The sequence below is a fragment of the Rhincodon typus genome, chromosome 2 (genome assembly GCF_021869965.1).
Source record: "Rhincodon typus isolate 14 chromosome 2, sRhiTyp1.1, whole genome shotgun sequence".
NCBI classification, from domain to species: Eukaryota; Metazoa; Chordata; class Chondrichthyes; order Orectolobiformes; family Rhincodontidae; genus Rhincodon; species Rhincodon typus.
In genome coordinates, this window is record NC_063333.1 from 33,969,315 (window position 1) to 33,985,844 (window position 16,530).

Consider the following 16,530-nt stretch of genomic DNA (forward strand, 5'->3'; position numbering starts at 1 on the left):
CTTGGATTCTCCAGCATCTGCAGTTCCTACTATCCCTGTCTTTAATTTGATCATTCTTTAGTTTCAGTCTAGAATGTAACTACCTGCTGAGTTTCAAAACATATTTTCTATCCAATAACATCCAGTAGTTATGTGTTGATGACTGTAGTTAAATGTTTTTTATCAAAGCAGGGTACAATGATATCTTGAAATGGATCTTGATGCTTGGTTTTGTGAAGCACCTTAAATGTATTTTATCTTCTATATATAAATTACAGTATTTTGTCATTTTAAGTAATGCCAAAGGGATACATTAGTACAATGGATTTGGTACTAAGCTAGAAGTGCAGTAATCATCCAATAATCTTAGTCAGCTCCAAAATTGAATTCAATGTATCTGACAATTCAACCTCAGAAAAAATTGCAAGGGAAACCATGATTAGGGTAGAAATCCGACTGATGAACAAATGACCCAAATTCTGTGGCTACCTGCAGAGAAATTACAATAAAGCTGCCCTCAGACTTTTGAGCAGCAACTTCTTATTATTGGGTGCATAGCCCAGTGCAGCTTTGCAGAACCTCAGTGCTGAGAGAGATCAGGGCAAACAACATCTTCTGAAACAATCACATTGATGAATCCTATTGGAGAGATGAAGGAGATCCAAGCTCTCTTACATCATCAGATTACCTTCTGGCACAACCTTCAAGAAGTTTCCCAGTTGACAGCCGTTTACGTGGTCATCAACATATTAGCAATGGCAGGCAGGTGCCCATTGTTGCAAACCTAATCAGAGACCTGAACTGAGAAGAACAGTCTGACCACCTTTTAGTTGGAGGAGAAACCCTTCCATAGGCTGATTCACAGTCCAGGTTGTGAATTCCAACATCAGTAAAATACTGGAACTGGTGCAAAATGCCCCCAAACTGGGACTTTAATTGAATGAATTGATTGTCTGCCTCTCTGTCTAGACAGCCCTGGGAAAGTATCTTGGAGATGTTAGTGTATTGAGGAGCTGGCCCCTATTTTACACAGTGCATATGCAAACACTCCAAATTTGTTCCGAACAGAATCAGGAAGATTCCCAGCTCCAAAAACCTGATCGCGAACTTTCAGTTTTTGTTCTGGAGAGTGGGCATGAATGGTGGTGGTGGGAGGAAGTAAAAACAGGAGTGATGGTAGGTGACACTAAAAACAGTGAAGAAGTTGCCAGGTGTAGAAGTGGACTAGGTAGAATGCCTGCCTTTGTATTTCAGTACTTCAATTAATTTTGTTAAAAATCCTCTGCCCTCTCACTTCCCAGGCCACTTAGACCCCTTACTCATTCCTGACTACCCTCTGTGCTGAGCCGTGTCACTTTACCCATCCCTATGGCTTCTCATACCCTTCATGCCAACCTGTGCTCCTCCCCCTAAGACCCATCTCACCTTGGACTGCATGCCAAGTTATTCCTCTCCACCCACACCCCCATGGCTCCTCATACTTGTCTGGCAGCTGATGGTCTTCTATCCAATCCCATGGTCTTTTAAAACCCCTATGCCACCAGTGGCCTGCCACATTACCTCCCCCCCCGCCAACCAACCTTTTATAGCCCATATGTCAACCTAGTGTTACCTGTGCACCCCACTACCACCTTTACAACTACCATACCAATTCAGCCAGTATCCACCTTGGGCGGACCTGAAGGTCTATGCTGTAATGTGATAAAGTTCTCAAGTATCTATTGAAGAATTCATCATTTTTCAACTGAACACTCTGATTTAAATGGAGTGAATGATTTTTACTTTATTTTGTCCCTCATAAAAACAAACATTCATAATTTCAAGTGTTTAAACCACTTGTAGCTGTCAAATTTTGAAATACAGGCATTTCACAGTGATATGGGTAGGTTGTGAAATCCTTCATTCATTCCTAATCCTGCAATATGTCAACAGACTGAAGTACTTTTTTTTAATCACTCCAGACTTCTAATACATAAAGGCAGCAGTTTTAAATGCCTTGATGGCTCCCCTTTGACAGCATTTTACAGCACTATTGACAGTTCTAATGTGTTTATGCATTTTTATGTGCATTTATGTCTACTGTTAACAATCCTAAAGGGGATCTTTAGCTCTCCTGAAGCACAGCTTTCCTTTCTTAATGCCGTACGACTATATCCAAAAACTTCACCTCTGTGAAGTACTTCATAGAACATAGAACATAAAACAGTACAGGCCCTTTGGCCCACGATGTTGTCCCGAACTTTTACCCACTTCAGTAGCTTTAGACCTTCTCCTATTAGTCTGAAGTGCACATCGTATTGTGGACATCTCGCCAATGAGAATCAGATCAACCTGAGGTAGCTGCAATTTAACATGTGCAACTATATTCGTGAACCATGGATTAGCAACTTGGAACCCACCCTCATTTCCTCTCAATTCATGCAAAAATGTTTGGTGCCACTTATGGGAATAAAATTTGATTCAGAACCATTTCAGTAACAATGGACAGGTTATTTGTCTTTACCAAAATTCACATTGAAGAGTCCAAACCACAAATTATGAATTAGAATATTTAAATATTGTAAAATTATGTACAAGAAGCATGATAGTGGTAAGATACAGGAAAAAAAGCTAGTAAAGACTGTTACTTTTATTTTAATTTTCCAACAATAAATTGATGGCAATAAAGACTCTGTAGTCAATTAAAAATTCACCTAAACCAGAATGCATTGTCCGTAACTGTTTTTGCTATTTTTATTGAGTATCCACTAGTTAAATATATCCACTTCATGCTGTAACGTATGTTAGAGCCAATTCAATCAGTGAGCTACCAGTTCTTCAACACATATGGAGAAGCAATGCAAACGGATAGCAAGTTTCCATGTTTAACTGTGCATGCCTGCAACTTGTAGTCCCATTTACTCCCTTATAATGGTAAGTGTTCTTAGCCTTCTAGCGTGCAAAATTTGGGTATTAGAATTTATGGAGGAAAGCTCTCACATTTAAACAATTAAGAAGTCACCTTATTAGTTTCACTTACATTCTGACAATAACATTTTGAACACAAACCTCCGTTGTTAATTATTTCAAAACCATATTGACCTGTGAAGATCTATAGAGTAGATATATTTTTATTTATCAATTTTATTTATCTGTAGAAATGTGTTTTCATCCTTTTTAAGATTTTCATCAAGATATTAGATTGCATGTTTGAAATCTCACAGGTGGAGCTGAAAAATTACAGCCAGCAATCTGTATGTACCATGACAGAAATGCAGAAATTTTTACATGGATGGTGGTTTACAAAGATGTTTCATTAACTTAAACATAGTGACTGTTGTCCACTATGTCATCATTGGTTTATGATTTCATGCTATGAAGCACAGTTGTAAATGTTTCGGTGCCAACTTGAATCTGGGTAGCACTATCACTTATGTTTTTCTCTATTCATTCACGGGATTAGGGCGTCGCTGGCTAGGCAGCATTTATTGTCCATTCCTAATTGCCTGAGGGCAGTTCAGAGTCAACCACATTCCTGTGGGAATGGAGTCACATGTAGGCCAGACCAGGTAAGGATGGCAGTTTCCTTCCTAAAGGGCATTAGTGAACCAGGTGGGTTTTCCCAACAATCGACAATGGATTCATGATCATCATTAGATTCTTAATTCCAGATATTTTTGAATAAATTTATTGAGTTCAAATTCCACCATCTGCCATGGCAGGATTTGAACCCGGTCCCCAGAATGTTATCCAGGTCTCCAGATTAACAGTCCAGCGATAATACCACTAGGCCATTGCCTCTCCTCCTGCGTTAAAATGTTCTAAGTTTGAATCCCACTTTAGAGACTTGAGTACAAAAATATATGTGAACACTCAAGTTCAGTACTGAGAGAATAACGCATTGACAGAGAACAGGAGACTTATTTCCAGTATCTTTGTCAATATTTGTATCAAAGTGAACATTACTAACGTAGGTTATCTGGTTACTATCAAATGGGTGTTTGTGAGATAGATAGTAGGAACTGCAGATGCTGGAGAATCCGAGACAACAAGGTGCAAGGCTGGATGAACACAGCAGGCCAAGCAGCATCATAGGAGCAGAGAGGCTCCTATGATGCTGCTTGGCCTGCTGTGTTCATCTAGCCCTGCACCTTGTTGTTTGTGAGAGAGCTTGTTGTAGGGAAATTGACTGCTGCGTTTCTTATATTTGTAACTTTTTGTTTATTCATTGATGGGATGAGGGCGTCGCTGGTTAGGCAACATTTATTGTCCGTCCTTAATTGCCCAGAGGGCAGCTAAGAGCCAACTACATTGCTGTGGACCTGGAGTCACATGTAGACCAGACTGTAAGGATGGTAGTTTCCTTCCCTAAAGGACATTAGTCAACCAGATGGGTTTTTCCTGATAATCAACAATGGATTCACGGTCATCATTGGAATTTTTAATTCCAGATAGTTATTGAATTCAAATTCCACCATCTGCCGTGGTGGGATTCGAACCCGGGTCTCCGGAACATTATCTGGGTCTCTGGATTAACAGTCCAGCCATAATACCACTAGGCCATCGCCTCCACATGTGTCCTAATTTAAAGTAATACAAAATTATTATATTTCATATAAGTTTTCTTTGTCTTGATGAACAAAAGTCAGGAATGTAGCTTACCAATATAGGGCTACTTATTAGCTTTTCCTCTGGACCTCAATGTACTTTATGGTGCATTGTGGAATTCTTTGTGGAAAGAAGATAATTGGGATTGATGAACTCTGGGAATTATAACTCCGAATGAAATTAGTTTCATTTAAAAATGTCACACTTGAAAATAAATATTTACCAGGCGTTTTCAGTAGCGCCTGTGCAGCCCAGTGAGAACTTGCAAAGAAAACATTGTAATACAAAGTCTCATCTGTGATTGAAAATTCAGTGTTTGTTTCATTAATCTTATTTCAGTGCATTAAATAATTACTTGTGTTATCATTTGGTTTCTATCGTCAACAGTACATTATTGTGATGCTAAAGAAATGTGTTTCCAAACTCTCATTCATTTATTTATGCATTTATTTATTTGTAATATACCACCAATATGCCCACAATGAACTTATGAGGAATTGTCTTGTATAGTTTGATATTGTAAAGCTTCTACTTAAATTATATATAGATAAATGTTGAGTAAAGGGAATCTCTAATGTTGCAACAACATGCTGTATATTTGAGGCATCAGGAGCCTGCAGAATGAAAGTGAATATTTTAAGGCGGTTTGATGATCAAGAGGAAATTAGGATCATTCTATGGCCCCTACGAAAACAACTTTAGTCCTTTGCTCTTGCATTCCCATGTTTTAGGACTTGTTTTTCGCAGAACAACTGTTTCAACCAAAATCAAATTTAGAACAACATGAACATTATTTAATTTCCAATAGTTAAATTCTTTGTGGTTTGATTTGCTTATTTTCTGTTTTGAGGAAGAGTGGAGCATGTCGATTAACTTAGTCCCTGTACCTATTCAACCTGGCAGCAGGAAAATTTACACATCTGATTTTAATTATATTTGCATATCCAATCAAATAGTTATAAGTAACCATCCAATTGATTGTATGGTTTGAATGTAATACAGATGTTACTAAACTACACTGTTACAGTCAATGAACACAAATAAAGATTTCTTTTTCATATAGTAATCACTGTCAACCAAGCCTTCCTTCCTTCAACATTACAGGTTAATTTCTTCCTTGTATCCCAACTGAGTGCAATTACTATGCATGTCTGATTGCTGCTTTTTTTTGCCAGCTGGTCACACTCAAAATCTTTTTGGTTGTAAAGTGTAAAGTCTAATTGTATATGAAAAGCATGCAGATAATAACAGCAGACCTTGCAAATACTTGAACCAAGAAAAAATAAAGCTGGATGGTTAACAGGACACTTTAAGTTTAACAAATATTACTTACTGTAGATGAGAATATATGCCTTTTACAAGAAACTCTTAGAAAGCAAGTTTGTTGGATTGATCAACTGTTCCTAAGTTGCAGAAGGGAATAGAAAAGTCTGTCAAATGCCATAGGTGTACTGTTGGTTACATTTGATATATTTTGTTTGTGTTGTCAAGATTGAAGTAGGAACGTATGAGGTTAAAAGGCAGGGAAAGACCAGCCAGATCATCAAACTTAACCAACACACATAGTGGCTACAGCAGCACAACGAAAAGCCCTATTCTTCCCACAAACAATTCTTTCTGAGCTTAAAATCAGAGGCCTATACAGAATGTCACTGCTGACAAATACTTTAATAAGTCCATAAAAGTTCTCTGTGGTAAAGTTCACTGCCCTCTAAGAGATGAAATTCCTCCTCATCTCTATCTTAATTGGATCCATAGAAACCCTACAGTGTGGAAACGGGCCATTCAGCCCAACAAGTCCATTTCCACCCAGGCCTATTCCCCTGCGCTATCCCTGTAACCCTGCATTTCCCATTGCTAGCACGTCTAACCTATACATCCCTGAAAACTACAGGGTAATTTAGCACGGCCAATCCAGCGAACATGCACATCTTTGGACTGCGGGAGGAAACCAGAGCACTTGGAGGAAAACCCATGCAGACACAGGGCAAATGTGCAACCTCCGCACAGACAGTCACCCAAGGCTGGAATCGAACCTAAGTCCCTGGTGCTGTGAGGCAGCAGTGCTAACTACTGAGCCACCATGCCGCTCTTTATTCTGAAGTTATGCTCTCTATCTTAGACTGTCCCACAAGGGGAAACAACCTTTCAGCATCTATCCTGTCAAGTTTCTGAAAAATTTTGCATGTCCCGATAAGCTCTCCTCTCAATTCTGATAAGTACAGTCCCAAACTGTTCAACCTTTCCTCACAACGCAGTCCTTCCATACACAGTATCAACCTCATTGAACCCTCTCTGGACTGCTTCCAAAGAGCCCAAAACTGTTCACAGTATTCTAGCTGTGGTCTGACTAATGTTTTGGTTAATTTTACCAACTGTTTTTATAGTTGTAAATAAAGGCAAATGTTGCATTTACCTCCCCAACTTGTATGCTAGTGTTTTGAGATTTTTTTTGTATGAGGATTTCCAAATCTCTCTGTGCTGTGGCGTTTTTCAATCTCCGTCCATTTAAATGACATTCAACTCCTCTGTTCTTGCTGTCAAAGTGCATAACCTCGCATCTTCCCACATTATATTACATCTTCCAAGTTTTTGCCCACTCAGTTTACCTGTCCTTATCCCTCTGCAGAGTTTTTGTGTCTTGCTCATTATTTGCTTTCTACTCATTTGTGTGTCAACTGCAAGCTTGACTACAGAGCATTGACTTTCCTTAACCAGGTCATTAACATAGATTCCAATTAATTGTGGCCCCTGCACCGATCCCTGTGTCACTCCACAAGTTGCCATCCTGAACTTGCGCCCGCATCCCATCCCATCCCAACTCAGTCTTCCATTAGTCAGCTGATCCTCTATCCATTACTAATATACTACCTCCAACACCATGGGACTGTCACCTTATTAAGTAGCCTAATGAGAGGCTCCTTATCAAATGTCTTCTGAAAATCCAAATATGTTACATCCACTGTTTCACCTTTCTGATTTCCCCTTCTTAGAGCCATGCTGACTCTACTTGATCATATTGTGTTTTCCTCTTGACATGTTCATTTCTGCACTGTTGGTTCAGTAATCCTTCTTGAAACATACTTTCCATCTCCACTCCATCAATGCACCCATGTTTTTGGTGATATTTGTGTATCTGTCATAGGCCTTAGCAAACCAATCACCCGTCTATTTGCTTACCCTGGTTAAACAACGCCTCAATGTTAATATTCTCAAACTTGTTTTCAAATTCTTCTGTTATCTTTCCCCTTCTCCCTTAATATCTCCAGTCCCACAATAAGCTCTGATCCTCTGATTTCATGTCTCCTCAGCAGCGTCAAGTGTAATTGTATCATTATTGTTGGCCAGGCTTTCAGCTGCCAGGACCTTAAGCACTTGATATCCTCTACACCCAACTTTTTCAGCCACTACAATTGGTAAAACAAAGGACAAAGTGAAGCATAAACGCCTGACGGATTTCAACCTCGAACCATTTAGCGTCATCTTCAGTCATCTGAAATAGAAATGTTGTTCAAATTTTCCTTGATTACTCCATAATTTCCTAGCTGTTTACAGTAATATGCTGAACTAACTGTATGATGTCAGTACATAATTACTACATTTCAACAGAACAGTTGTGAGCTTATCATGGTGACAGACAATAGCAATAAAGAAATTGTTCCAGTTTAACTCATCAATCAAATTTTGAGCAGCATACTCGTGCCAGGAATAGATGGAATGTAATTTGGAGTTATAATCTATATTAGTAATCAAGTGCTTCATACCATCAGAAAAAAAAATCACCCTTCCATGCTTTTGTGCTGTTTCCATTTCCTGTACTCTAAATGGATTTTCCAAGTTAAGACTAATTTGTGCTGTGGATTTATACTCTTTTTGAGACTTGGTTTGAAGCTTTCCAGACTTATTTCACTAATATCTTTATTGATTGTCAAATGCACTAGCCTCAGACCCGTCTGTCTGAGCCAGATTTAGATCATGACGCTACAGGTGAAGATACTTCATTCTTAAAATTGTCTACCAGACTATTCCTGGACATTAGTCAGTTTCTAGTTAATTCTGTTAATTATAAATATGGCATAACATATGAATCAATTTTTAATATCTCCCTTCAACGAGTGCTAATTTAAATGTCTTTGTAACTAAAATAGAACTTGAGTCTAAGATATGTTTGTATCAACTTTCACAGAATGTTTTGAGTACTTGCTAATTCCCAATAATTGTCAATAGAAGGTATCACCTAATGAGTGATGTGTGCATACCATTCCTGATTCTTCTGTTGGGTAATGGGTTCTGACTTGAACAGCTCCTCTTCGAGCTAACATTCTTTCCTTGATCAGATTGACATATGCATTTGACATATCACATTTATTGCCATTTATATTTTCTCAAATTAGATTTAGTTTCTGCATCGCCCATGTAACTAATCCTTTATTTTTAGCAGTTTTTTTTTTAAAAGTCATTGTATGTAAAGTCATTCCCTCACTCATTTTGATCTTGACTCATACCAGAATCCTCATTTTGTCATTTTGCATAATTTTGGAACATTCCAAGAGCAGCTTAAAGTTCAGCACAATATTTTTTGACTTCTGTTTATTGCTGCTTAAGTACTTGTGTCATGAAATTAAATAGGAAGTGTCCCACACTGGTGCTACTTTCGTGTTCATCACTAATTGTTGAATTGCTAAAATTGAATCCAAAACGCTTTGGCTTTGTGACTTTCTGAGAACTCTAAGCAAGATCCGTAACTTGTGCCAGTAACTACCCAGGTTATGTACTTTTGCATGTGTTTCATTAAACGGAAGTGTTTATGGAATCCATAGAATCTCTACATTGTGGAAGCAGGCCATTCAGCCCATCAAGTCCATGCCAACTCTCCGAACAGCATCCCACCCAGACCCATCCTCCCCACCCTATCCCTGTAACCCTGTATTTCCTATGGCTAGCCCACCTAGCCTGCAGATACCTAGACACTGTTGGCAACTTACTATGGCCAATCCACCTAACCTGCACATCTTTGGACTGTGGAAGGAAACTGGAGCATCCGGATGAAACCCATGCAGACACGGGGAGAATGTGCACCCGAGGGTGGAATTGAACCTGGGTCCCTGGGCCTGTGAAGCAGCAGTGCAAGCCACTGTGCCCTATTTATTATATTGTATCTCTGCCTGAATCGTGTTTCTACATAGTTTGTTGTGATTGTAATTTATTTAGTTTAGGGTTTTTTGTAGCACCAAGTATCAAATGTATGTGATATATCAACATTATCGCTTTGGCAGATTAAACAATTTGCATTAAATCTGCACATTTTAGGGAATGCTGCAAAATGTAAAGATTATGTGATTCTGTAATTACATATGAAAACTTGCATATCTCGTTGCACATTTGTTTTAAGAGAACTTTTGTTCTAATTAATGTATGAAATATACAGTCTGGAGAATGCAAAATGTTCATGTTTCAGCCATCCAGTGTTTGCCTTACAGATTCTAAGTCACTGTAATAACAATCACGTTGAATTGCTTTTACTCTTGCCTTCACCATGTGCCTTACCTTGAACTTCTGATTGATGTCAGTTCATTCCCACTCCACTATTTCTTGGTCTTGCTGGGTGTTTTCTTGCTTTGTGCCAAATTTGTACTAAGGGGCACATGTTCAAAATTCATTGAACTTAGCAGTAGTTCAGACAATGAATTGAAGAGACTTTCAGCTTTCAGTAAGGGTGGTTTTCAACCAACATTCAAAGCTGGCTAATATGTCGACGTACAATGTCACAGTTTCCAGTAATTGCTTTGCATTATCAAAACTGCTAATTCATTGATACTATAGAGTACTGTTTATTTTGTTCGAGTAAGATCACTCGGACATGAATTCTTTTATCTCAGTTGTATGTTCACAGCAAATGCCAAGGTCCTGTCCACAGGAAGAGAATGGTATTTGGAGGGTACTCAAGTTGCTTTTGCTTATTCCTTCGCTGAGAAGCGGTATTGCCATACAGATCTAGTAGGCCATCTACACAAGAGTATTGCATTATGTGAAAGAAGTAAAAGGACTGAATTATCAAATATTTTTCTTCTAATTAAAAATATTGCACAAAAATTTGGATCATTTGTGTTTCCTGTTGTCCAAATTTTTATCTATTCACAGTTTATTACAGCAAGGGGAAAAATGTATCGCATGTAGCTCGCAAGTGTTTAACTCTCATACCACAAAGCCTTATGTATGCACTCTCCTACACTTCAACTTATCTTTGGATGTGTAAAACATAGCAATGTCTGTGACTCAATTGAAGATGAACTGATTATGTGGATTTTGCAATCTTTCTGTCAGATTATGATCGCAAGTTGCATTTAAAGTCTGTTTATGATCAGTCTTCTCAAGACTGTCAATGACTCCCAGGTCATTAAATCTGTAAATGACTCCATATCGATTTCATTTTTCTAGATTTTAGTTTTAAAAGTTTTGTTTAACTTCAACCTAAAATGTATGAAGTGAATCTCAGTTTGCTAACTGCTTCATTTCACTTGATAACTTCAGTTCATATACATTGAAATGTGTATGAATTTGTTTATAAGTTGTGTATATTTCTGCTGCTCTTTATTAAAGAGAAATTGTTCCACAAGCTTTGTTTTTTCAGCATTAATTCCAGAGAAAATAAGATTACACTCAGTGGCTTTCACAATAATATTGATTTTTTTTCTTTGTTTTGTGCCGTAACAATATTAATTAAGCATTACACTGATTTAGTGTAATAACAGTTCTTAATTCTTTGCAGCTGGTCTCAGAAGAAGTTTTCGACTGAGCAGAAAAGATAGAAAGACTAATAAATCCATGTATGAAAGTAAAAGAAGTGAACAGTACGACACAGCAGATGTACCAACATATGAAGAGGTTGTATCTTACCAGCATCAACCTGATGAAAAGTACAGACTGGTAGTTCTTGTTGGTAGGTGCCATTTTTATCTAGTCCTTTATTTTGTCACTGGTTTGATAATCTTGTATTGATCAATTAACAAAGTAAAGTGAGCAGTTTTATTAGAAAATTGTTTTGAGGAATACAATGCCAGTTTTTGCACTGTTTTATAATCAGTCTTCTCAAGACTCTCAATAACTCCCAGGAATGTTTTCCCTTGGATGTCTAAATAACTGTTTAAAGTTTTTTTTTGAGACATACTTCCATGCAACAGCTTTTCAGGCCTTGGGCTAATTCCTGCACTGCAACTGGAGTATTACCCATAGTTAAGAAAAGCAAACATCCTTGGATATGTACCTCTGACTTGTCTGGTTTACCCATCTTTACAGTGTGCACCTTGATATTCTTACCCAATCAAAATTAGCTCAACATCGGCAGCCTTTTATTACCATTTATGCGAGCAAGTGCTTCTTGTTTTTAGTGTTCAGTGGCTGCACTCTGGTTTTAAGATTGTCAATTTGTTCTGGATTACCTTACCAGAAGAAATAACTCCTCTTTCTACCTTATCAAGTCTATTTATCATTTTAAGCAACTTCATTATGTTACCCCTCAAATTTCTGAGCACAAATCAAATTTGTGAAACCTTCCTTCAATAAAGTACTTTTAAAATTTTAATTTTTGTTTAAATTTCCCGACTATATTTATAAGTTACTGTTGTAAATTTATACCTCCCAGTTTTTTGAATTCGCTATAAATTTAAACACCTTTTCTTTATCTACCTTTTTGAGATGCTTCAGGCCACCTCTCAGCCTCTTCCCTTCTAGAGAAAAGATTCTTAGCCTATTAATCTCTTTTATGACCTCTCAATTCTGGTTTTACCTTAATACATTTTTATTTGCACCTTCTGTAATACTTTTATATGGTTTATGTACTATAGTGATCATAGTCTTCCAGTCCTAAAAGTTTAACATGACTTTTCCAACCATAAGACATAGCAGCGAAAGTAGGCCATTCAGCCCATCGAGTCTGCTCCACATTTCAGTGAGATCATGGCTGATCTGATAATCCTCTACTGTTCTTTCCTGCTTATTCCACATAGCCCTTACTTCTCTTAATGATTAGAAACCTTTCTATCCTAGTCTTGAATAAACTTAATGACCCAGCCTCAACAGCCTTCTGTGGAAAGAAATTCCACAGATCCTCTCCCTCTGAGAGATGAAATTCCTCTTCATCCCATTTTAATAACCCCTTATTCTGAGATTATGCTGTCTGGTCCTAGACACTCCCACAAGGGAAGTAACCGTTCCACATCTGTCCTGTCACGTCCTGAAGAATCTTGTATGTTTCAATAATGTTGTCTCTTGTTCTTCCAAATTTCATTGAGTATTAGCCCAAACTACTCAACTCTCCTCATAAGGCAGTCACGCCATAGTTGGTGTCAGTCTAGTGAATCTTCTCTGGACTCCCTCCAAAGCCAGTTTATCTTTCCTTAGATAAGGACCCAAAACAGTTCACCCTATTCCAGCTGAGGCCTGCCTAGTGCCTTGTATTGTTTTAGCAAAACTGCCTTTGAATTTCTTTTAATAAAGGCTAGCATTCCACTTGCCTTCCCTAATATCTGCTGAACTTGGATGTTAGCTTTTTCTGTGATGTTGGATGAGGACCCCCAAATCCCTCTGTTGTGTAGCTTTCTGCAGTCTTTCTCTATCTAAATAATAAACAGCTTCTGATTCTTCCTGCCAAAGTGGATAACCTCACATCTTCCTGCATTACATCCTATCTTCCAAGTTTTTGCCTACTTGCTTAACTTGTCCATTTCTCTCTTCAGACTCTGTGTCATACTCACCATTTGCCTTCCCACTTGTTTTGCTATTATCCGCAAGCTTGGCTGCGGTAATCCACTTTCCACATCCAAAGTTGTTAATATATTATGAATAATAGCTTTCTGCTTTCACCTCAGCTCTTCCTTTTAAAATGGACTTGTGAAACTGTGTCACAATAGTTCTTTGCTCTACAACTCCATTTAGGCCCTCATCATCCCAGTCTTATCTATTTTGGAATCCATTTGCCATTTAAAGATGCATTCAGCAAATTAATTAATGTTGCCTTATATTTTGTCAAGATCTTCCTTTTTATATTAATTTGATGTCAACCACAATTTTAGAAATTGTTCTTAATCCCAACATCAATCCTTGTGGAATACTGCATCCCACCTTTCGCCGATCTCAGTGACTCCCTTCAACCTGATTCTCTGTCTTCTGTTTGGCGGCCAACTCCATTCTCATGGGACTACTTTGTGGTTTGTTTTGGAAATCTAAAAATAATACTCACTACCAAAGGGGTTTCACAAGGTGGGCTCATGGAGATAGAGGGATGGGTGTTGGAACCCAGCCACAGTGAAGTGATGTTGGGGACGGCTTCCCAGAGTAGGGTCACATGGTGTTGAAAGCAAAGGCAGGGGATGATTTTCATCAGGCTCCCCTTCCTGATATCCAGCTGCTCAGTCAGACACTAAGTTCTATGATTGAGGAACACTCCTGGAGCTGATCAGCTGGTGCATGCCGCATGGCAACAGTCTTGCCTGCAGTTGTGTTAATACCAGTGGCTGCAGGATGAAGTTCTTAAATTATCATCAATCATCTGCTTACAAGCCTTAATTCAGGCTGGAAAGATCAACCATTGCTCCTCTTATCGAAAAATTATTTCTGGTGGATTTGGAAAAGTGGCAGGTTTTGGGTACAACACCATTTCCTTTCAATTAAATGCTCTTCCTGCCTCCATGCTCTCAGCCAGCAAGAGCCAAAGATTCTGTGATGTCTTGGGTATTTGTACAAAAACATATTTACCATACAAGATTATTAGACTCATTAACACTGCATGACAAAATTATAAGGACACTTTTCCTGTGGGACTGACTTCTTTCTGAAAACAGCAAATCTCAGCTTTATTTGGGTCCAAAGAATGATTATTCGGATTTGTGCACTCTTCTACTGCAATGCTGTAAAGTTGTTTCAGTAATATTCAACTGGGAGAATATCGGGCATGCAGATCGTGTGCACATTGAAATTTAAGACCAGTCTGAATAATATGTTGATCAAGAAGTGCTGGAACCAAAAAAGCCATGCGGGAAACTGTACAGTAGGTACTGACTATTTTTGGCTCAGGATGCCTCTGAATTGGCATCATCGCAGGCCCTAGCTGCTGTTCTGCTGGAATCTCTTGGAGTTATTCTGAACTTTTCATGAAGAATTTCAGCTGTAACTGTTTGTGTAGAGCAGGTGAAGAGTCAATGCACATGCAGCAAATAAAGGCACTTCCTCTCATGTAACATATTTTAATGCCTTTTTTCATATCTTACATATGGAAAGAAAAAGCTTATTGTCAAATTACTTCTCTCTTCCATATAATTCTCTTTTAATTTGACATGCATTTTAACAAAGAAAGATGCTGTGCTTTTTGGTGGTTTTGTAAAAGGTATTACAGGTTTATTGAAACACGTAGACAAGTTTCAATTTTGAAACTAAAACTAAGTTTTGTTCAGCCACGATATTGTTGATATGGCCAAATCTCACATTAGGTAGTAAGGGACTGGGAGAAAAAATACAGACTAATTCACCTTTATCACTAAGGCCTAAGAATATATTGTGAAACAATGCAAATTTTACTGCCAGCCATCTTTCCATTGGTAATTTCTTAAGTATTTCCTCTCAACATCTGCTGTGCATCAAGGAAGCCTATTCTGAAGAGGGGTTGAATTCCGTTGTATAAAAATCCATCAAAGCATTCTCCTTTTTTTCTGAAGCCTGGAAGGATGAAGCTTTCTGATAACCCTGCCCAAAAGTGTAAATGTGTCTGTCTGTGTATTTTGGAACGACAAGAGCATGCAAGCGACAGAGTCTGTAGTTGAAATTGCTTGTTATATTGTACACTGATGGCATAAGTCAAAAGATTAGAAAAATAATCATGCTAAATGATTCTCCAGAAGTGGCGTATTATTACCATAACAAAGTTGACTGTGTAATTGTAGCCATATCACATTGCAGTGTGTAATAAATGATTTGCTTCACACATTCAAAACCTATAAATGCTTGACAGTTTAGCTCAAAATGAATTATTTGCTTTATATATTCCTGGATTTTTATTGCACCAGGCTTTTCTTGCTACTCTATTTTTCGAATACAGTGGAGTAAGAAATGGTGTAATCCAAGTACAAAATGCTTATACAAAAATGAAAATTGCTGGAGAAACAGAGCTGGCAGCATCTTCAGATCGAAAACAGAGTTAACATTTCAAATCTAGTTATCCTTCTTCAGAACTTTACTGAACAAAGTACACATTGTTTGTCTTTGGCGGTATTGAGGATATTTCTTATTTTGTTTGTGGAAACTCATTTTCAACAGTGTTCATCAAATTACACCAAAATATTATTTATAAGTTTTTTTTTCAACTAGTTTGCAAAACACTGCCCAATTGCATTGGTTCTGTTAGCTTTTGCCATGCAAATGACATTAAGCAACAAAATCAAGTAAAAATACTTCAAAACTAATGCAGTTTTGGGCAGGATTAAAAATTGTGCCCAAAGTAAAAAATTTACCCCTCAATGTTTTACTCTGTATTGTTCTTAGTTCTCAAACAAGAGTATGTTATGCATGGTACACTGGTCTCAGCATGATGTTGTAGTTATTTCAGGTATTGGACTAAAGGAGAGAAATGTGACCTGGTTTGAGTCAAAAGACAAGTAATTCTCAATAGATTTTATACCAACTAATAGCAATACAGTTGATTTCCTTGCCCTAAATGGGCTTCAACCTGGGAGAAGACTTCAAAAGCTACCTATATTGTCCTCAACTTGCCACACATTTCAAGGCAGAAGCAGAGCAAATTCGGTATTCTCGGGCTGGCAGACTAAGAAGACGATCAGTGCTGAGGCCTCAACTACTCACAAAATACATTTGTGACTTGGGTGAACTGCATGAATGTAAGGAGCCATAATTCACAAAGGACCAAGGGCATTTCTCTCCATTACAGATAGACAGGCGGAGCTTGAAGGTAACCAC

General features: G+C 38.0%; 1 protein-coding gene across 1 annotated transcript in view; it reads left to right on the forward strand.

Moving 5' to 3' along the window:
* The window catches only part of mpp7a (MAGUK p55 scaffold protein 7a), a 396,892-nt gene that overhangs the window by 340,783 nt on the left and 39,579 nt on the right, over positions 1 to 16,530 (forward strand). Inside the window, exon 13 of the mRNA XM_048606808.1 lies at positions 11,336 to 11,506. Coding sequence (XP_048462765.1) covers positions 11,336 to 11,506 — 171 coding nt within the window. The remainder of the gene's footprint in view (positions 1 to 11,335; positions 11,507 to 16,530) is intronic.